This window comes from Acomys russatus, chromosome 31, assembly GCF_903995435.1.
Source record: "Acomys russatus chromosome 31, mAcoRus1.1, whole genome shotgun sequence".
NCBI lineage: Eukaryota > Metazoa > Chordata > Mammalia > Rodentia > Muridae > Acomys > Acomys russatus.
The window spans coordinates 27,995,717-28,019,935 of NC_067167.1; the positions used below are offsets into that span (position 1 = coordinate 27,995,717).

General features: G+C 35.4%; 1 protein-coding gene across 10 annotated transcripts in view; it reads left to right on the forward strand.

The window, feature by feature from the left end:
• Positions 1 to 24,219, forward strand: part of Ppfia2 (PTPRF interacting protein alpha 2) — a 419,795-nt gene that overhangs the window by 388,085 nt on the left and 7,491 nt on the right. For 3 of the 10 annotated variants that reach the window (XM_051139916.1, XM_051139918.1, XM_051139919.1), the window contains 8 exons: positions 1,466 to 1,547; positions 3,856 to 4,056; positions 9,662 to 9,724; positions 10,883 to 10,912; positions 12,420 to 12,613; positions 15,020 to 15,117; positions 20,790 to 20,965; positions 22,474 to 22,542. In XM_051139916.1, the coding sequence (XP_050995873.1) occupies positions 1,466 to 1,547; positions 3,856 to 4,056; positions 9,662 to 9,724; positions 10,883 to 10,912; positions 12,420 to 12,613; positions 15,020 to 15,117; positions 20,790 to 20,965; positions 22,474 to 22,542 (913 nt within the window). Of the gene's footprint in view, positions 1 to 1,465; positions 1,548 to 3,855; positions 4,057 to 9,661; positions 9,725 to 10,882; positions 10,913 to 12,419; positions 12,614 to 15,019; positions 15,118 to 20,789; positions 21,017 to 22,473; positions 22,543 to 24,219 lie in introns of those variants that run through there. The other 7 variants (XM_051139910.1, XM_051139911.1, XM_051139915.1 and 4 more) reach the window with 4 other exon arrangements.

Consider the following 24,219-nt stretch of genomic DNA (forward strand, 5'->3'; position numbering starts at 1 on the left):
CTATTTGTATTTGGCAACCTTGAAGAAAACATCATTCCTATCTTGGTGAGTCTAAAATTCTGAATGTAAATCAATGTCTATCATACTCTGATGTCTATCAACCATAAAAACACCTATATTCTATCTACCAAGAAGAGATTTGATACCCTATGAGCATATACAGGGGGAGAAGTTCCCCCTCAGTCACAGTCATAGGGGAGGGGAGTAGGGGGAAAGTGGGAGGGAAGAAGGAATGGGAGGATACAAGGGATGGGATAACCATTGAGATGTAATATGAGCAATTTAATAAATATATTTTTAAAAAGAAAATATTTAAATATTAATGGAAAAAACATCTAAACCTAAAAACATCTTAACCCCTAAACAACAAAGCCTAATTGTAAACTTTTGAACACGGATGTCAATCCTAAATTCATAGGGGTCAATGAAGCCCTAGATGGGTATATAAGGTTATAGTTATCAGGAAGCAGCATTTACTTTCACTAATGCGTTAGCCTTTCATTGATAAATAGTAGTGATTATGAATTAAACTCTCGGTTGAATTAAACACTTCACATTGGTTTCTAGTGAAGGAAATCAATTTACATGGGTGTAGTTTTCAAATGTGGCATGAGTTTTCAGTTGTCCTTGAGAAATCACAAGATCAGAGAAGGAGAGTGTCAGAAGAGCTGCAGGAGCATGTGTGGGCGCTTGAGGGCTTACAACGTTTCAGTGCAGTTCAGTCATTTGAAAGACTTAAACTGCAGACCATAGGTGAGTCGTTTGTTTTGCAGCACATTGTTTTTGCCTTAAGAGCCTGCCTGATCTCCTGGGTGCCCCAACTCCCAGAGCTCCTAGCTTCTCTTCTTAGCTTGGTGTACCCTTATGTGTTGTATTTAAAATATGTATCAGCAAAAGCTTGAGGCAAAGGTCTCTATATAATCAAAGGATCAAATTCACTAGGCTTTGTTCAGATCTTCAGAATGTATGAGACAAGGAACTAACTTTTAAAATAGAATGTTGGCCCAGAGGTCACGAGTAAAGTAAGCGTCATAAAGTAGCGTGACGAGGATGGATCTAGAACCACCAAAATGCATCCTGTTTCTCAACATACAAGCTTTACCTCTGCCACTAAGAGGGTAAGGGATGGGAGAAAGGCGGATAGAAGATCCACATTTAGATCCTTGAATGTAAAATTACATATGAATATGTGAGCTGTTCGCTTGCTAAAAGGAAATGATAATGGCTGATAACACAATTCAGCTGATTAACAGTGTCTGTATCATTGTGAAATAATGTGGAAGAAAGTTATTTTTAAATATTACTGTTTCACTCAAGTAAATCAAAGGGGGATTTCTAAATATGACTCAGCAGAATAAGGAATTCTTTATCACCCCTCATTAATCACTTGCTGGTGGTTTTAAAAAAAAAAACCACAGGCATCTCCTTCCATATTACTCAACTAGTGATCTTTGCTGTACTTCAGGCATGAACTTCTTGAAGAAGCTCGTAGAAAAGGATTGCCTTTTGCTCAGTGGGATGGACCCACTGTGGTTGCATGGCTTGAGGTAAGCAAAACTTAAGTCAGTCATTGCTGATTTGGTTGTTTAGAGACAGGTAAAAATTGATTTCTGAAACTATAGCTTCCCTCTATCCTACGGCTCCCTATAATGGACACACACATATGTCTATGGATTTGTGAGCATTGAGATAGCACCTTATTGTCATATTATATTCATAGCTAAGTAAATAGACTTTGCATTAAAACTATTCACTTAAATAGGTAGTTATAAAAACAACATATGTTTTTTTCTGGACTGACTGAAATAAACCTGTGTTTTGCTTTTGTTACATTAGCGCAAAGCATTTAATTACTGAGGTTATATCTTCCAAGCCTATCTTTTCAGTTACCCTCATAGGGGGAAGAAGGAACAGGGTGAGAACAGGGGGACAGGAGGGAGGAGGCTACGATTGGGATGTAAAGTGAATAAGTAAATAGATGATGGATAGATAGATAGATAGATAGATAGATAGATAGATAGACAGATAGATAGATAGACAGACAGACAGACAGATTTTAAAAAAGAAAAAGAAAACAGCCCAAAGTCCTAAAGGAAGGGTGTAAGAAATCACACCTCAACAATGACAGGGGTTCCTTGTTCAGATGCCATCCCAATAAAATGAGCTGTTTTGACAGAGAGTTAGTTGCTATTTTGGTAAAGGATGAACAAATCCTCCAGATTGAAAAAAACAAAACAAAACAAAACAGATTTCCTGACACTGGGGTTCTGATAAATGACAGCCAGTGGAGCCAGAACTAATTAAACCTATCCTGGGTGCAGAAACTGCTTCTAATGTGCTTCCTAATGTGACTCAAATCACAAAATGGAATAAACAAGATGAACAAGCATGCTGAGCCTGTGAATGGGGTCCCATAACTTTTAGCCTCTTTCACTCCTCCTTGTGTGCACAGTCTATAAAGAATGTAGTGTGGGGGAGAGCATACTGCTTCTCACACAATTTATCCACATCAAAAACTCTTTAAAGTCTAATGAGAGATGATATTTGTAACAATGGGTAGACAACCTTGTGTCATGTTAACCAGAGTGGAAATTCAAACATCTTGTAAGACAGCTAGGAAATCACTATGGACCCTAGAAGGTATATAGATACAGAATGATCCTGAAGAGTTTGAGTTTAAGAACCAAGAAAGATGATTGATTGATCATCTGTCGCCTCTAGTGTCCTTGTCAGTATAAAGCTCATCCCAATGTGCCTCCTCTTCTGGAATACAACATGGACCGTATAATCACTACATTACATCTTTATGTCCTGTGTTTGACTTAAGCCGTATCCCAAGCCACACTGATTCAGACTTGGAATTCTATTCCTTGTCTCTTCCCAGTGATAGACTTATTATGTGTTAGGATAATAGAAACGAAGGATGCTTGTATTAGTTATCGACTCCCGCGTTACAAATTATCTCCGAGCATGGATGTATTATCTCACAAGTTTTATGGGTCAGATGTAAGTAGTTGAATGGATATTTTTGTTTGGCTAAAGTTCATGCTTTGGTCAAAATCACAGGGCTAGCAACAGTAGACCTGTCTTGATCCATGACAGACAAACTGCCTCTGCACTCAGAATTCAAAATAAGTATTATAATGAACTCTTTAAAGACTGTTCAAGCCACTTACCCAATGGACCTTATAGATAGCTGTTCTTGTGAAGAAATTTGGTGCCTGTCCAGTTTAACTCTAAAAAAGCAGACTGCCTTAATTTCAAATGAATTACTACCTAATTGTTGTCTTTATGTATCTATTTATCTAGTCAAAAATAATATTTATCTCATGGAGTTGTAGACAAGAAATCCATACATGTAAGTCAATCTTGAATATCTAGAGGATGCAAAAGACACTAACGTGATGTATTAGTTTTCCTGTTGGCATGAAAAATAAATAACAAAAGCAGCTAAAGGAAGGGTTTACTTTGGCTCACATTTTGATGGTGCAAGCCTATTATAGAATGGAAGGCAAGGAATCCAAAATTGACATAATATGACGGTAGGATGTGAGTCAGCTGATCCAATGCACCACCAATAAGAAGCAGAAAAAGGTAATGCTGATGTTCAACTTGCTTCCTGGTTTTTATTCCTTCTGAAACTGTCACATATCGGTTGTTCTACCCACATTCAGCATTGTCTTTCTTGCTCAGTTATAGCTTGCTCAGTTATATTCTGGAAACTTCTTCAAAGACATTCCCAGAAGTGTGTTTCACAGGCGACTGTAAGATGCAATTAAGTCGTGATGAAGATTCAATCATCCCAAATAATCTCTATGGTTATTCTAACCTCGGTATGTTTCCCCAACACAACAGCTCTGGCTGGGAATGCCAGCTTGGTACGTGGCGGCCTGCAGAGCCAATGTGAAAAGTGGTGCCATCATGTCGGCTTTATCAGACACCGAAATCCAAAGAGAGATTGGAATCAGCAACCCTCTGCATCGCTTGAAACTCAGACTAGCGATCCAGGAGATGGTTTCCCTCACAAGCCCTTCGGCTCCTCCTACATCCCGCACTGTGAGTCAATGCGTGCCCCTCTTAGCCCTGATGCGGACCACCCACAGAGCAAAGTCTGACAGCTCACGTTTCAGTGTCAGCATGGGTTATTTCACAGAGACAGCCATTGCTCTTCATTAACCTCCCTGCTACTTTTAATCTGTTTCCACTGGAGGTGCTCTGATTCTTATCAGGCTTGAAAGCTGCAACCAAGATGGACTTGGGTACTAGCACATAGATGAGAGTAGATTTCCCTTCCACGGTAAAGGATCCCAAAGCTTGCTGTTTCTCAGAATCTCTTTTTCTTTTTATTGAAAGCTGGAGTCATCTTGGGATTACTCCAAACCATCACAGGTTTCTGAAGATGCACATTTTAGTTTATTACTAATAGAAAATTTGCATGCTTAAAAATTATATTTGATTTGACATTTTATAAATAAAAATTGGAATCATCTTCAAAACGTGCTTCTCATTGGTAACCCCTTTTATAATTGTATCTATAACATAGCATTAGGAAAAAATATACTAAAAGCAGGCATCTTTCATAATGACAAGTAGAATCTTCAGGAAATATTCTCAAACAATATTTTTTCCACTACTGAGCTGTTTGTTTTGCTGGTAAATGTATAATCTCTAGTGATAACTAGATTTCTCCACTGTATAGCATAACAAAATGTGAGAGAATAAAATATATCCCTTTAATCATAGGGCCTGTAAGTGTTATGCAATATACTGATGCAACATGCATATGGCAAATACAGTTGTGTCTCCTTCAAAATTAATCTACTGCACTTATCTTCTTCCATATATCCCATCTCAATAGAACTATTTGCCCATTTGTGTTTCAGTAATTTGATTTACAAAGCAAGTTTTTCACATAAAATTCTATTTGAAAACATAATATGGGGCTGGGGAGAAAACATATCAGTGAGCTGAGGGTTCAGTGGGGTGAATAATGAATAAGATGGAAGAGTAATGGAGGATGATTCCTAAAATGATCCATGGTCTTCCACAATACAAACATTCCGCACTTCCATACATGCTATCTTGCTCACCTACATACATATATGTGCCCACAACATACACAACTTTAAGATAGATCCAGAATATTCAAATATTAAACTCTAATTTACTTAACCTTGTAATTCACCTATAAAGAGGATGACCTAGATACTAACAAAATTCACTTTGAGCAAGATAAGATGTAGGACCATTCTGACATCTGGGTAGTTAACTTCTTTTGTTTGGCACAGCCTGAGAACTAATTATTTCTCCTGATTCATGAGTTATTCTTTAAATTACTGTAATATTTATTTTTCTGTCATAACCCTTTATAGGATGATTTAATTAGGTAAGGACTGGAATTCTTAATATCCCTTAGGAAATTTCCTCCCATTTAACAGTCCTTTTTTTTTTTTATTAATTTATTCTTGTTACATCTCAATGTTTATCCCATCCCTTGTATCCTCCCATTCCTCCCCCCCCCCTATTTTCCCATTATTCCCCTCCCCTATGACTGTTCCTGAGGGGGATTACGTCCCCCTATATATTCTCATAGGGTATCAAGTCTCTTCTTGGCTACTTGCTGTCCTTCCTCTGAGTGCCACCAGGTCTCCTCCTCCAGGGGACATGGTCAAATGTGAGGCACCAGAGTATGTGAGAAAGTCGTATCACACTCTCCACTCAACTGTGGAGAATATTCTGACCATTGGCTAGATCTGGGTAGATCATAATGAGTGAGTTAACAGTCCTTTTTTAAAGTAATCTACCACAACCACACAAAAGGGAGAGAGGCAAGCCCAGGAAAGCACAAAGTTTAAGGAGGCGTTCTTGCATTTCTGTAATTTTGAAAGTGAGTACGTCTGTATGTTTAGTCTCAAAAGGTACCTTTCCCTCCTCATCCTAGTCTGTTTTTGTGTTATGATTTAAACTTTTACTATTTTCCAGTATGAAGTATAGAATTTTTAAGCTTTTGCCAAGACATGGAGAATCTGACACTTAAAGATATTTTGGCATCATGCTAGGGCAGTTACTGAAAAGTGGCAATAGAAAAACCCAAGCTTCCGGCACAGTGATTTGGAATGTACTTTCAACCTTATTAATCTCACCTGCTAGGTGATGCTGGCCACTATGAAGGCTATTAATTTTTGTTCAATTGAACACATATATTTGTGTATTGAGCATAAACTGCTTTGGTAGTGAGCCATAAATCCTTTGATGTTTTTCCTTACTCTTGTTCAAACTACTCTTAGTATGTTCTTTCTCCTTGTTTTTAAGGCCCAGGAGTCCTTTGGTTGTTCATAGCCTCATAGGTGAGCTGTTCAGCCTTGAACCTCTAAGTGACTCAGATGAGAATTACGTCCTCTACAATAGTAGTGAGAAAAAAATTAATTGATTGATTTACTTACTATAGGTGGATTTGATTACTTAGTAAGCCCATTGAAACCTCAGCTACCCTGGAGTAGTAGTGCATGTATTTATTTTCAGCTCTTAGGAGGCAAGTGAATTTCTGTGAGTTGAAGGTCATCCTAGAATACCTGGTGAATTCCAGGCCAAAATGTACTACAGAGTAAGATACAACAAGCACAGCAACAAATCAAAGAAAATCAAACCCAAACAGCCACAGCAAAAACCCCAAACATCAACTTCTGTTTCTCTGAAAGGAATATATAGAAGATACATTGTGGGTTGCTTCAAAAAGGCAAAAAATGTCCTTCAAACATGAAGCTTTGTGGGAGAGAGAGAGAGAGAGAGAGAGAGAGAGAGAGAGAGAGAGAGAGAGAGAGGGAGGGAGAGGGAGTTCAATGTTTAAGTCTGTTCACTGAGTAGTCTTGAGTTCAATAATTATGGTCCAAGCACTCACGTAATAAGCCAGGCATCCTGCACATGACAGTAAACTCCTTCAATGGAGACAGAGAAAAGAGACTCTTTGGAGCTTTCTGGCTTCCATCTTTGCCAAAAAAGCTCCAGCTTCAAGGAAAGACTGTGCCCCAAATGGACAGGATAGAAAGAGATAGAGGAAGAGTCCCAGTGCCTTCTTCTGACCTTTGCACATGTAGACAGATGCTCTAATCTGCACAGACACTGAAAACACGTGCATACACCACACTCACAGTCTCTCTGAATCACACACACATACAAACACACACACACACAAGCACAAACATCAATAAAAGCACATTTTAAGAGAGTAAACTTCACATATAATGCAAATTCTGAAGTTTGGCAATCACATTTTGATAAATAGTCTTGGAATTATGTACATTTTTAAAGTACATATAAAAATACAACCAAAGCTTCTAGAATCTTGTCATACCTAGAATACTTTGCATACTGACCAGTACATGATTTCAGAAATCCAGTGCAACAGTTCTGCTCCATTAAGACACAATATTGGTCAAGGCACTCATGGAAAGATCACCCATTTGGAGTCCAAATCAATAGAGAATCCACAGGAGTCAGTGTTAATGAGACTTTCAATAACAGGAATGGCTCTTGTTCTAAATGTGTTTCATAAGTATGCAATTTTATTTTTAGAAAAAAAATGGCCATATATAAATTCTGAAGCAGCTAAGTATGATAATTTTGATAATATATATGGCATCTGGCCCCTGTAATTTTTCTGATTTATTTGTAATTATGAATCTTCATTATATAAATCATTGTTAAAGAAATGTGTGCATGTCATTATATAGAATATACATATGTGAATAATTTCTATAACTCACTAACACATAAATTATATTTATTTTATTTTCTACATAATTACTTTTAAAGTTACATTAAAATATATTATTAATATTCATAAGAAAAGTTAAACATTGTACTAGATAAAATATAAAGAATTTCAGGAGTAACTTGTGATTTTTGGGCACTGCCTTTGCTGTTCCTTCGAAAGCAAAGAAGTAGTAAGTTTCTTGACTTGGAAAACTTTGCATATAGATTTTCCAGAAAAAGATTGTGAAATCTGATGTGAAGTAATTTCAAGTGGAAGCAGCTTGCACGTAGAGGTGAGGAGACGTCCTGGAAGACGCTGTTTTCCTCCTATACTATGTGGATAACAGGGTTAAACTTAGGTCCCACGGCTTGGTGGCAAGAGTCTACCTGCTGATCCTTCTTGCCAATCTTTACTAATTAATTAATGCATCCCTTTCTGGAGTAAATCTCATTTTGTTATGGTGTACAATTCTTTTATAAATCTGTTTGTTGGGCAAAAAAAAAAAAATTTCCAGTGGAAGGAACCTTAAACAATATCATGATCCTTATGTTAGTAAGTAGATTTTAGAATCAAATTGTTGATTGTATGGTATATAGAGATAAAACCAAGGTTTTGTTAGAAAAGAGAAATGTCCCAAAAGAATAATCTATTGTAGAACAAAAAAAATCATTTTATTCAGTGGTTTTCTACCATAATTTGGATATTACTCTGGGGTAAAGCTTGTACATTGTATACACAAGACAAACATTATAATGGTGTCTTAGTTATCCTACTGTTGCTGACAAAAGCAAGTTAAAAGAGAAAGAATTTACTTTGTCTTACAGTGTTTCAGAGGAACACGGTCTAATGTGGTGGGGAAGACATGAAGGCAGGAAGGGAAACATGTGGCAGGAACAAGAAGCAGGCTAGCTATGGCTGCACTCAGGGAGCACATCTGTATAGACTTGGAGCCTGTCTACGAAACCTCAAGGCCTGGTCACAGTGACTCAGTTGTCCATTGAGGTTCTACTTTCTAAAGATTCCATGAACTTCCTAAACATTATCACCATCTGGATACTAAATATTCAAACAGTTTATCCCACAGAAGGCATTTAAATTCAAACCACAACCAATGGTGATAAGACACAGTTCAACAATTAGGAAATAGATGTTTTGGAATTTGATAGGACTGGTGTGGCTGAGAAATCGCTATTACTAAATCAACATTATCTCAAAATAATGTTTCGGTTCTTTTTCCTCTTCAAGACTAGAAGGAAGGATGACTTTGAATTAAAAATTGAATTAAAGACCACTTTGTTAAGCTAATGCTGTATTCCAAATAGTTTATATGGATTACAGTTTACTTGTGACAGTAAATTTACAGTTCTCAAGGGATGTTGGTGATTTTTAAAGTATGTGAATGAAATCTTGCAATACATTGGGATATCATGTTAGAAGACAAAGTTTGTCATTTTACAAAATTTATCTGATGGTTATATTCTTTAGGAATGTTAACTTTTACCATGGCTTTTTTTTTTTTTTTTTTTTTTTTTTTTTTTTTTTTGAGAACCAAATCTCTGAATAAAAGACACAGGGACTCTCTGACCTGATAGGCTGCAATCATATGGTAGGGAGGAGGTCTCCTTCTGTCACAGACCTAGGGGAAGGGAATAGGATGAAAGAGGGAAGGAGGGAGGCGGGAATGGGGAGATATGAGTGAGGGGATAACAATCAAGATGTAATAAGAATAAATTACTTAAATTAAAAAATATGACAGAAGGACTCTCAGGGGTGGGTTCATAATGCTTGCATAGATCAGGATCAACAATGTGATTGTGTGCAGTGCTGTTGACTGACAGAGGTGCCTCCTTTCTCTCTACCCTGGTTCCTCTCCATGGATGGCATCCTTTCCTTTGGGCTCCACACTAGCCTTCAGGCAATGTCTGGGTGACCCATGAAGAGATGGAGAACCTTGCAGCTCCAGCAAAAACGGTTAGTCTTCAAAGCTATGCTGAAACTGGAGGAAAAGATATTGCTGAGATAGAGAGATAGGTAGATAGATAGATAGATAGATAGGAGAACAACTTATGTACTATAAACCAAAGAAATTGGTTTATATAGTTGCTCAAAAAGATAACTGATGTTTTGGTTATGAGTTTACTATAGGAAGTTTCTTTGGCAATTTAAATGAAACAGTGTTAGATTGCCATTGCTTTTTATCCTAAAAGTCTATGTGTTGTAATATGCAAACAGAAATCATTTAGTAAAACTTAGAACACTGAAAATTTTGGTACTCAGTATCTCTTAGAAATGGCATGGCCAAAGGAATTGATGTTAGTTAATCAATCTTTATCGGTTGTACAGAAACTTACATTGAATCTCCACTTTTTTTTAAATCTTCACTTTTAATGTGATTATGTAGTTTCTTGGTCTGTACAATCCCATATGTAAAATCTAAAAAAAAAATATTGGTGTATTGGGTTTATTTGGCTTTAAAGGCACAGTTTTACAGGACTCTTATCACCAGCTTTAAAAATATGATGTTCTACGGAGTCATTATTCATGGCAAGAGTCAAAGTAGGGCACACCACATATTTTATACCTAGAAATTTCATTTTAAAGTTTAGTTTTTAGTTCTTATTTAAAATTTTGATTATCTAGAATGTAATGCTATAAAAGAGCAATGCAATGTCACATCGTAAGCTGAATTTTCAGTTGCATATTTTCTTCTGTTTTCTTATTTGGCTGTTGTTGGGTGTGTTTACCCATAAGCTGTGACAGAAAGATACGGTTAATTTATTTGCTTTATTAATTCCTATTCTGTAACCTTTCTGCACTATATAATGTTACACATAATAATAACTTTGTATTAAATTTGAAATTTTATATAAATTTAAAGATGACCCAGATAAAATTTTTACCAAACTGAAAAATTCCCATGTGTTTTGTGTATATTTAAATTAGAGTTAATTAAAAATTTGCTATATGGTCTTTTTCTGGGAGAGTAAATTGGTATAAGAATATGCATGTCTGCTTATGTCATTAACATACTAAACTAAAACTCTGCATCTGGTAGAATTTATTCCAATAATCATTTGTAATTAATTTATGTTTACCTGCTTTATTAATCATTTCCTGCTGCTAACCCAGAAAGAATCTGAGGAAGGAAGCTGGGCCCAGGTAGGAAACTCATATGCTTTAACACATAGTAAACTATTCAAATATAAATTAGGAAACAATTGTAGGTCATGATAATAGAAACCATCACTTATCTTAGTAGCGAGACTGTCATATATACTTAAATCAGTATTATACCTAATATTACACATGCATCTTCATATATTATATTTTGTAACTAAGGTGATCATTACTTCGTAATTGGTATATATAGCAGGGTAATTTTCTTCCTCGATGGATGGATCTAAACTTTAACTTCTCTGAAATTACTCTGTAATATATGTGACCAAGATATGTATCTCTGGGGAAAGGTACAAAGGCCTTTTTCTTGTCTCGTTTACTTTGCAGTTTCATATGTAGTATTTGGGGGTTGGTGAGATAACGAAAGGTGTAAGCATAGCAGGTGTCAGATGGGGTCAAGCCCAAATATTAAACTGGCCACAGAAGACAGAGATTTATATTAAATAGGCCTGCATTTGAAAAAAAAAAAAAAACAGTACAGCATTTCTACACATTAGGTAGCTGGGAGAATAAGTTGAGAACGTAAATAAAATTTGGTACCTATATAAGAATCTTTATTTAATAATGCTATAGTACAATTTTGAAACTGAAACAAATTTTATAATTTTTTAAAAAGAGCATCCATATTTTTCCTATATTTACACATTATAATTAAAACTGTGAATTTATTACACAATTAAGAACTAAGTAGACAACTCTCTGAAATTAGTATCCTTTAAATGATTATAATATACATCCTTTAAATTAACAGTCTAAAAATAAATGGTAACTTTATGAAAATTGAGTTTTGTAATGATGGTTGATACGAGACTTATTTAACCTGTTTTGAACGCTATGTGGCAGGATCAAGTCTTACACCACAAAAAAGATTTTGCTTGTCTCTCTCAGTTTTCACCATGCCTGCTTTAAGCACATAGTCTAAATTCTCTGATTTCTGGTTAAGGACTCTTCCAGGGACCTGATGGAATCCATGGTATGCACTGGTCTCAAGAGCATATTGTTGGCTTAAGCATCAGCATGCTGTCTTTTGCCCTCGTGTTTTTTTCTCCATTTGTTTACTGAGTTTTCTCATTCATGTGGGTATTTGCTATGACACAGGGGCAATGGCAATAGGACTGTAATAAAAGGGAAATGGCACATTATTTTAAAAATAAAAGAATTCTACCAGTATAGAGATGGAATAGTTAGGCTTAATACCCATACAGTACATATATATATATATATATATATATATATATATATATATATATATATATATATATATTAACAAGACACACATCTGGAAAAAATTTATCATTTTAAAATACACAATGATGTTAATTAATTTATAGGTAAATGTTCTAACAATACATGTAGGTTAAATATTATCTCTCCTTTGTTGACACATGTATCATATTAATGAAATTTCAGTTATAACAGTTGCTGATATCCTCCATTTACCATCTCGCCTTACTGGTTAAGAAACTTGACTGCTATAAAACAATTCCAGTGTCCGGTCTTTCTGCAGACACTGGCGTATGGAGATATGAACCACGAGTGGATTGGAAACGAATGGCTTCCCAGCCTGGGGCTACCTCAGTACAGAAGCTACTTCATGGAATGCTTGGTCGATGCACGGATGTTAGATCACCTCACAAAAAAGGATCTTCGTGTCCACTTAAAAATGGTGGACAGCTTCCATCGGTAGGTTTCCAGCAAAGAATGATGACAGTGAAGCTATAAACAATATGCAGCTAACCAACACAAAAAAAATTATAGAGGAGCAATAGAAAGAAAACGTTTGCCATCCAAAAGGTCTGAGTCAACTCTTTGCAACAAGTGTTCAGGCAACGAACTAAAGAGTTGGAGGGCTATATTTATGTTATTGGCCTGAAGTTTATGCAAAGGTCTGCAAAGAGTTATTCTCATAGTGCATACTTTTTGTTTTTTCTTGATTGGAATTTTAAATTATATTTTAAGTTTCCATAAAAATTTTTTATGAGGTAGAGAGATGGCTTAGTATTTACAAGCATTTTTGCTCATGCAGAGGACCCAGATTCAATCCCCTGCACCCATATGGTGGCTTTCAACCACCAGTCAGTCTGATTCCAGTGATCTATTGCCCACTTTTGGTCTCCATGGATATCAAGGATATACATGGTGCACCCATATGCATGAAAACACTCCCACATAAAGTAAAACGAAAAAAAAAAAACAAGAACAAAAAGAATTTTTATAAGGAATAACCGGATATTTATGGTTTCAGCATACAAAGCTATGTGGTCATAAACCATGTAATGTCAGGACATGTTAGAAAAAGAAAACAGCTGAGAAGAAGCTCTTCTATGAAGCTCATCCTCTATGAAGCACATATTTATTCTATGTGCTTTTGCTTTTTATTTGTTAATATTTTTTATTATTAGCACATTAGTGTTTGAAAAACTACTACTGAATGTTTTGTTTAAAAGCTGGGAATATGCATGGATAAAATGGAGAAAACTCTTTTTTTTTTTTAATTTATCTTCTATCAGGTTTCAAGTGGGTTATAATGAATTGCCCTGTTTGATAAATACTATGTTGTGCCATGGTAGCCTCTGCTCTAGGTGGTGGAGGCTAAGATCGAGGAATGGGTGGGTCTGTTTTCTTTGAAGGCCTCTTATCCTCTTTGTGTGTCTCTATGTAAGGCCTTTCCTCTGTAAGTACACACTCCTACTGTCTGTGATTTTCCAAATTATTGCTTTTTATAAGAATAGCTTAGGGGTATGCTTAATGACGCTGTTTATGTTGTTTCCATCTTAAAGGTCTCAGTTCCAAATATAGTCACATTCTGGGCTATGAGAGTGAAAGCTTCGATGTACGCATTTTTAGAGACATATGTTCAGCTTTCATTTTTTCCCACTAAGGTTTCAGATGTTTGGGTCACATTGTTATTATTAAAATGTGTAATATATAAATGCATCCAGTATATATGTATAGACTGTCTGGTTTTCATGTTTGAACATGTATCTACTGTTAAATATTTGAGAAATTAATGATAGTCAGTGAGCATTACTTTTAATCCTCGAAGCTCTTTTATTTTTCTGTGACACTCTTCTGTGGATTTTATTTTTAATATTACTCAGCATATTATTACTAACTATAATTTTGTTGTTTCTTGTCTTTGAACATCTGTGAGGCTCTCTTTCCATACTTATCCTATGAGACCTTACTTTTTTCTGTCTCATAGGATAACCATTTCCAAACATTTTACATTCTATAAGATCATTGCTCCCTAAACAAAACAAAAATACTAAGAAGTCATTTTTATTATCATCCCTTCATCCTCTGAAAATCCCCCTAGAATGCATAATACACACTAAATGCAAGTCTTGCTTTGCCATGTCCAGATTTCTCACCCTTAATTCCTAGGCTGAACTTCAACTCTACATAGTACGCCTCAATATCACCACGCCTCTGAAATTTCATCCACAGCACTGAATTACAATATATAATATTCCTGTTCCACTAATACCCCAACCTTTCTTGTACCCTAGTCTTCTTAGTGTCATAGTTTTCTCTGCCACAGCAGCCTGTCTGCAGAGTCTCAGTATATTCTGACTTGTCCTTTCTTACGTACTTGTCTGTTCCCAGTGTTGTTGGCTCTTCATTCATATTCAGTACTCTGCCTATTTTATGTATTTTAATCTGCCAAAGAGTCATTGATTTTGTATAAATTTATTTCTGTCTCCAAACAGAGACGTTCAGTTCTTTGGGAAGAAATAAACTATTAATTTGCTCAAATGTCCCGTAGAAAATGCCAAGTTGAAGACAGATGCATAACTGTCTAGATAACTATACATAAGTCTTATGTGCATGTATATGTAGATACATATTGATAGAGCTATGGATACCTATGCATAATTAATTTCAAAATTATGCCTATCGAATTATTTAAATATTTTCTTTCTTTGAAAGCTTTTATTCTTTGGATGATTATAAGTTTATTCCTTTCCAGCTGAAGAATGAAATTGTGGATGTAATTGATAAAGATGCTTCACGAAAAGTAATGTAAAGGTGACCATAATCATCTTCTGGTGCAATTTAATTTTTTTTTCTCTTTTATGAAAATAGAACAAGTTTACAGTATGGAATTATGTGTTTGAAAAGATTGAATTACGATAGAAAAGAACTAGAGAGAAGACGAGAAGCAAGCCAACATGAAATCAAAGGTAACATGCCTCCTCTTTAGTAGCAAATACCTTTAATATAGAGATTTTTACATCTCTATTTGTAAACTGAAGATGGTCCATATGATACAATCATCAGAATATATTACACATTTTGTTCCAAGTATCATTTCTGTTTCTTCCCCAATTATAGCACCGAAAAGAATATTGCTATATTTTAGGATCTATTATTTGGGAGTCATACCTTTGACTTTCTGGAAGCAGATTTATTTCTCTGACCTATTATTCTACCTATGTTAAAAATGGTTGTCTAAGGGCCAGACATGGTGGCACACACCTTTATTCCCAATACTTGGGAGGCAGAGGCAGATGATTGAGTGTGTTCGAGGCCAGCCTGGTCTACAAAGGGAGTCCAGGACAGCCAAGGCTATACAGAGAAAGCCTGTCTCAGGAAAAAAAAAATGGTTCTTTGTAGACATTTTTGTCAAACTTTTAGAGGAATATTGTCATTATAATTCCGGAAAACATGGTGTGCTGTGTCTACAGCAGTTCATCTTGTTTCGTAGCATTTGAATTCAATTTCAGTGCTCAGAAATATTTTCCATAGTTATAAAAATATATTGCAAATTATGTAGGAATTCTATGAATATTTTCTTTCTAAAACTCACCAGTGCATTACTAACTTTAATTCAGAATTGTGTTTCAGTGCAAGGCTAACTGTTACAGTCATCCTGTGTACAAAGACAGTCCATGTTGCAGACGCAGTCAAAAAGTACTGTATTTAATAATTAACCAATCTACCATTCAGTGTTCAGTTACTATAACAAAATAAACAAGGTAAGACAACTTTCAAAGGAAAAGATGAATCTCCCAATTTGGAAGGCTAAAATTCCATGCAGCATGTTATTGATTTTGTAGCATCCCCTTGCCCTCATAACATCATGATGGCTAACAATGGAGGAAGAAAACAGAAGTGATAAACAATTACATTGTTAGATAATATTCTGTATTTTACCAAACTCGGTCATGTATAGCAACCCTCTTATGAGAATTAGCAAGAGGACCCCAAGATTTTTGTTACTTCCTTCAAAGGGAAGTATCCATGGCTGATGTAATGATCTCTCACTAGTTCCCTCTTAAGGGTTCCACACTAACTCTACTCTATCGCATTACATATATCCGCAAGCATCCAACACAAAAAAATTGAGGGACACTATCATATCAAGCTGTTCATCATAATATACAAGAGAAATCATGATTTAAAAATCAATATACTAGATTTTTCACTTCTTAGAGACCATTAGATCTTTCTAATTGTTAATGAAAAACAAGTTGTTGGACATAACATATGAGCATCCACAAGCCTCTGTTTTTAGTAAACAATTTTAATCTGCCTATACTTTTTAAAGTAGAAAAAAAATTTAATTGTGTCTAAATGTTTTGCTCATGTATTTAGATATTGTCTTAGCTAGGGTTTCTATTGCTATTACAAAACACCATGACCAAAAAGCAAGTTGGAGAGGAAAACGTTTGTTTGGCTTACAATGTCCATATCAATGTTCATCATTGAAGTAAACCAGGACAGGAACTCAAACAGAACAGGAACCTAGAGGCAGAAGCTGGTGCAGAGACCAGGAAGGGGTGCTGCTTTTTGGTTTGCCCATCATGGCTTACTCAGCCTGCTTTCTTATAGAACAGACGATGATGGTCCCAGGAGTGGCACAACCCACACTTAACTGTGCCCACTGCTCCTCATCAATCACTAATTAAGAAAATGCCCTATAGACTGGCCTACAGCCTGATCTTATATTGGTATTTTTTTTTAATTGAGGATCCATCCTCTGAGATGAATTTAATGTCAAGTTGGCATAAAATAATCCAGTACATATATGAAAGTATTTATCAGTTTTATTCCCATTTCCTATGACCCAAGAACTGACACTTGCAAGCACTTCATCATATGGCATGGGATTATCTATACAACATTAACCAGTCAAAGTTGGTACAACACTTTTTTCATCTTAATTTTTCTTGGGCCCTTTTTTCCATAGGAAATGGCATGTATTACATACCTCTCCCTTCCCATATTAAAGTTTGACACTGTAGTATTTTTTTTAAGATTACCTCTCTCAGGTTTCCATTACAGTTATTTGTGTCAACTTCAGAAAATACATCTCTGGCAGATATGAGCATTATATTGCATCTACAAAGCTGCACTTTAATGCTGTGAAGATGACTATTTGAAAGTATTTTGTCTGTACCTTGTTCATCAGTGAATAGATAAACACACACTTGGTTTCTTCTAATACTTCATTTAGCTTGCTACCAAGAAACAAGAATGCATTTTCTCTTGTGAAAATCAAGGGTTTTTTTTTTTTCTTTATTTTTGGACCCCAAGAAATTGCATGTTGTTTTAGGTATATTGTTCTACAGTTGAATTAAAATCCAGGAACTAACAGACTGAGGACAGCCTAGAAAGAAATGTGTGTTTGACCTAACAAAAGATGTTTTGTTTAATGAGTAGATTTTTGTCCATGGGATACCACTTTCTAGTGTTCTTTCTGAAGTACTTTTCTCAGTTAGATTTCATTATGCCTGGTCACACTACATGAACTTCTTTACAATAGATCAATGTGAAAAAGAAGAATTACTCATTTGGCCCAGTCACAAGGGTTCTATTATTATTTGGCAGTTGCAGCTTAGACTGGAGCCTGGAGAAAAAGCTGTGCTGATTCACTGTGATTACACACAAACAGCCACGCCTGGTAAGGGGATGTGAGTGAGATCAGAAATAGCTCCTGCTTCTGACAATTGATCTGATGGCATTTAGAGAAATAGCTCTCAATCCTGACTAACATTCTCTGTCATTATCAGAAGTGCTAATTAACCTAGACCTTAGAAAACAGGTTTCTGATGCAAAGAAGGAGTCGAGAATGCAACAACTTTTAATTTGTTGCTAAGGAACAGTTGACATTGATCTCGAGCCATTTGTTGTTCAGGTCAAGAGTGTCCCTATTAAGCATGAATGCCAGTGTGTGATTCTGATGTGAAAGATATTTATAATATTATAATTACTATGAGGCTGTTCTGAACAATAGAGTTACTATTAGAGATTATTCGTCTTAATGCCATAAATGTGCTATTTTATTTATATTCTTAACTACATGTACGGTGGGGATTTTGCTTGATATATATTGTCAGAAACCAGCTAAATGCCTTAGTTTTCAAAAATGAACAGGTATGTTGGTATATATCTGCATCTACACATTGTGAAGTTGAAAACAGGACATTCCTTGTTGCTGTTTTTGAAAAATGCTTGTCTCTGTCTAAAAATTATGAATTTACTAAAAGTAAGTAAACTAGTGGTGACACACATGGCCACGTGTACTCAGTACAGGTAATTGATAGTTAGGAATCAAGAAGCCCACTAATAATAAAGCCAGAGTCAATACATTCTTAGAAAAACAGAATCTGAAACAAGGTTGAAGTTGAAAATAAATATTAGAACCACAAATTTAAAAAGAAGAAAACTATGATGATAAAACAAATTGCAATATGAATACATACCTAAAATGTATTAATAAAATTATTATTATTCCTGCAGGTAATAATATTTAGAGGGCTTAGATTTTTTAAAGAGAATTACAATGAACCACTGAAATCCTTCAATGGTTGTAGTGGGGAAAAAGAAATTAAATGATTTGGAGATCTTTACATTATCTATAAAATGTCATAAGGGCGATGATATAGGAGACCTTAGTAAGTCAAGAAAGTATAATTTAAATTTTAGGTATGATTTGCTGCAGAATAGTACAAACCATAAGAACTGTAACAGGGAGTTAGAGCAAAAATTTTTAAATATGTAATAATAAAATTGTAAGGAAAGTGAAAACTAAGACAAGTCTAATGATGGAAGGTTTAAACTAAGGTATCTGAGTAAGAATTTGAAATAGAGATATACTAACTAGTGTATTCAAAACAGAAATGAAAATAGAGCTTACATGGTGTATATAGAGGACACACCATAATATAAGAAAATTGAATATCAGAAGTAGTGGAGACAGACATAGTAGTGTAAATCAGAGGTAACATGCAATACCGTCAGAGTGAGAATCGTGCCTGAGGGAAAAAGTAGTGTTGCTTCGTGGAACAGTGCTGTCATTTTGTTTAAATGTTATGCGTGAGGAAACCCGTGCTGATGCTAAGTAAGTGAAATAAAACAAGTTAATAAAAAAAATCACTTTTATTCCGTCTCAAGTCTCTGATGGGCTGGAAGACCAGATAGGTTAATTTTATAATTAAGCTTAGTTGTTTAGAGGTTAAGATGTTTTTATGTCTAGATATATGTTTTATATTGATAATGATGAGATATGATAGATAGTGATTTAAATTCAGAAATTTAGGCATACCAAGATAGGAAAGATGCTTTCCTCAGGGCTGCCAAATGCAAGTAGCCAAAACACTAAGAATGTAACATTTATATAATTCCTGGATTGGGTTATGGTTCTTCTTGCTGTAGGTATCTTATTGTATATGTGTGTAATAATATAAATATATATGTAAAAAATTTAAAAATGTTTAATAAAAATGTTTGTAACACTTCAAGCATATATATGCATATATACATATATTTAAGTATAAAATGTACTCAGAGAAAAATATTTACAGTAACGTGGCTTTCAGTTTGGCATTAGAAAACACTTTTATCTTTTGTCTCCAATTAAAGAAAGTCTTTTATTTTTGATAACTAATTTTTAATTATTTAATTTTTTTCTCTGCACAGAGCAATACGGTCTTCATATGACTTTATGTTTTTATATATCATCCTGCTGATACACAAAGAAAATATATGATAGGGTCAATTAAAAATATGTTTTTCCAGGTTTTGCCTTTAGCAAGCACACATGGCATTTCCTCTGAAGGTTTTATCTTTAGGAAGTAAATGTCAGAATGTTTTGTACTTCATTAAGATGTCGCTTTTAAACAAAGAAAAATCAACTTGTGGTGTGTGTCAATGTACACCTCAGTAAATTATTGAAAAACAATGACTTTTTAAGTCCAAAGTGTCAATGTGTTTTCTGGATTGTGATAAAATTCTGTTTTACATGTAACTTCAGGAAGAAAAAAGGGATTGTCTGATTATTTGCAATATTAAAGTAGTGGTTAATAAACATTTCAAATGAATAACATCATTTGACGCATAATCCTGAGGGGTGTGGGGAGAAGGAGGAAGACTAGGAGGGAGGGAGGGAGGGAAGGAGGATAGGGAGAGAGGAAAGAAGAAAGACAAAGTAGGTAGGGAGGAAAAGGGGGGGGAGGGAGGGAGGGAGAGAGAAGAGGGAGGGCAGGAAGAAAGGAGAACTATCTCCATCTGGTGGCAAAAAAAAAAAAAAAAAAAACAAAAAACCTCAACTTCAGCTAGGTCCCAAGGTCCCATTATAAAAGAAGCAAGAAACACTTGTTCAGCATGGTGGGAATGGCGTCTTTTCAGTAATAATAAGCACTCCGAAAATGCAAACTTACTGCAAGATTTAGTATGTGGAAGGTTGATAGTTCAAAATGCATGTTCGTGTCCCAGAGAGAAGGCAGCAGCTCTAAGGAGCAGAGAGATCAGTGTAAACATGGCTTGGCCAGGACCTTGTGGCCTGTCCCAGCCAGGATTTTGTTCATTATGCAGAACATTGCACCTTGACAAGATGCTTCTCTTTTCCTAGATGTTTTAGTGTGGAGCAATGATCGAGTTATTCGCTGGATACAGGCAATTGGACTCCGAGAATATGCAAATAACATCCTTGAGAGTGGAGTGCATGGCTCACTCATTGCCCTGGATGAGAACTTTGACTACAGCAGCTTAGCTCTACTGTTGCAGATTCCAACACAGAACACCCAGGCAAGAAAGCCCCTTTTTGCTGGTCTTGGTGAATAATGAATGCAATCTTTAGAAAATATAAGGCTGTGAATTTATTCTTGTTTCTATTAAATTATCTTGATAGCACAATAAACATAATATATAACAGTAAGATGAGATATTTATAGATTCTATACAAATTTATTGAACAGATTACTGTTTTAATTTGAGTAGGCATTTGTAGTTCCTCAGACATTTTCATTTCATTATGGTAAAATACTTTACTCTCTCTCATGGTGGCACACAGCTTAATCCTTGAACTCAAGAAAAAACAGGCAGGCAGATCTCAACTTTGTGACAACCATGGTCTATACAATGAGTTCTAGGCAAGCCAGAGCTACAAACAAAATCTGCCACAAAGAAATTAGAATATTTCTTCTGGATTTAGTTATAGTTAGTTATAGCAGAGTTTGTTATAGTTGCCTGAAACTGTACTGACTCCTTGCTTCCACGATGTGCCCACTGAGTAGCCTTGCTTTCAGTTCCGGTTCTTTCCATTCAGCTAACCAGAATCACACATCCAAAGTCTTTGAGCTCGAATTTGACCATTTGCCTGAGACCATGTGCACATCTCTCTGCCCCTGGCTTGCTCTGTTTAATATATTCATGACTTATTTCTGATACTGGAATTTTAATTTTACAGTAATGAGTTGCTCTCCCAACACAATCTTGCAATTAGAAAGGCATAGACTTGGAATTTATGTCATATAATCTCCTACCTGAATATGCTGCTTCCCCAATACAACGTATGCGACTGATGGCCTTCAGTCGGCCTCTCTGAGGGGCAGTTCTTTTCTTAATCTACTTATTATATTTAACTGAGTGCTAAAGTGATACCTAAATCTGCAGTTATATCATTCAGCAGAATTCCATATAAGCTAAAACACCTCCAATCTGCTATATATCCCATAAAAATAGCACAGGAATCCTTAAATATGTGAAGTTTAAACTGAACAAAATTCTGCATGCCTCTAATTCCAGCCCGCTGGTGGCTGAGCCATGGGAATCGCTAGTTCAAAGCCAGTCTGTGGTACTGTCTGCCCAGCCTTTTTTCGCTCATAGTAAGACTTTGTCTCATAAAATCAAACAAACAAAAACATTTTTAAAAAATCTAAAAGTTCAAGTATGTGAACTACCTGTTAAACTTAATAAAATCCAATGCAATGCTACTTTGTTTTGTGCTTAACATTTTAAAGTTTACCTAAAATGCTCAATTGAAATAAAATAAGCATTTGAAATAAAAGGTTCCTGATTGCAGCCATTTCCATAAGGGTGTCTCTCTAAACACTTCAGACAGGAAAAAAAAAAAAAAAAAAAAAAAAAAAGGAGAAAAAGAAAATAAAAAAATAAAAAAAAAAAAAAGAATTATAAAACCTTAAGATCCTGTAACTAAAGCATATTTTATAATCCATCTTCAGATAAACATAACCTTTATATTTTGTAAATAAAATGTAACTTCAGTGACAGTAAGTTTGATTTGATGTTAACAGGCAAGACAGATTCTTGAACGCGAGTACAATAACCTCTTGGCCCTGGGGACTGAGCGGCGACTGGATGAAGTAAGTTGTTACTGTGCATTCAGACGTACCTTACATTGGCAAACCTTAGAGAGGAGCACTGATTGGTTGTCCAGTACCATATGGCCAATCCTGAAATCATAGATACAAGTGCCATCATACAGGCCAAGCAGCTTATATGAGGGAATAATATATATATATATATGTACACATATGTGCATTTAATAACAATTAATAAAAAAAAGAAGCCACAGATTAGAAAGAGAGCACTGTTAGGGAGGTTTTAAAAGGAATAAAGAAAAGATACCTAATTATATTATATTATGTTGTATCATATTACAATTTCAAGCAAAGAAGAGGCAGTGAATTTGGGGGTTAGAGTGTGGGATGGGTTGTTGGGAAAAAAGGGAAGGGGGAATAAAGTAATCATATTTTAATTTTTAAAAGTGCCTTTACAGTATATAGGAAGAGTGACAGCATATCCATGCTTTGAAGAAGCAGTGTTTGCAAATGAGCAAATTCAGTGGGTAGCATCTAGAAACTTTCTCATTTATCCCCAAATTTTAAGTTTTATATATTAGTCTTTCCTTTTTATCTAGCACTAAGATTCATAAATGTTGTTACTTTGTTATTTGGACATTGAAAAGAACCTTAACATAAGGCATATTTGTGAAATATGCCTTTGTAGAATTTCAAGAAATTTGAAATATCAGAAAAAACAGCAGCAATTCTGTATTCAAATTGAAAAGGCAGATGCTGTTATAATCCCATGCCTTCCTGTGCAACGACAATTTTAGATCTTTATAAATATAGCCCTAAGTAACTTCTAACATAATAATCTTGTCGACTCAAGATGATGTCTATTTTCAAAACTCAGTTAAAGTCCTAAGTAGGTAGCTTAGTAATGTGCTTGCCATACATGCCTGGAGATTTGGGATTGGATATCCACTACCAATAAATGAGTCCAGAAAAGACATCTGTGAGCTTGTGCACTAGGGTGGTTGAGACATCTGGATGACTGGAGTTGCTTGCCAACCAAACTAGTTGAGTCAGTAATCTCCAGGTATAGTAAGAGGTTCTGTATCAAAAAATAAAAGAACTCTGCCCCTTACACACATGCGCACACATGTATGTTCAAACACATATATGAACACATATGCACACACATTCCATACATGTACACACAATAACAAACAAGGATAAATAACAGCAATGATATAATATCATTGGTATTGTTTTTGAATAAGAACAAAACTAATCATGCAACTTGCCTTTACTGTAGTGAATTCAATTCTAGGTTTCTATTGGCCACATTTATATTCCATTGAAATAACTTGAGAAGTTCTAATGTTTATCTAAGAGTCTGGCTCAAGTGAAAAGAAGTCTTTCATGGCCCGAGAGATAGTTCTGCTGTTAGTAACATGTACTGGTCTTTGAGAGCACCACAGGTCGGTACTAAGCACCTACATCAGGCAACTTATAAACACCTGTACCTCCAGCTAGCTCCTGGAGATCTGACACCCTTTTTTGTCTGCTCCTGCAGGGACTGCAGGCAAGCCAATACACACACAAAGTCACATACACATCTTTTTAAAAGATTTGTTTGAAAGAATGCATCTTAGATTGATTGCTTGAAAACTTTTTCTTAGGTTACTGCTGCTAGAATGCCTGTTGATTTTCTGCGGTGACTGCTTCATGTGGTGAAAGAACAGTGGAAGA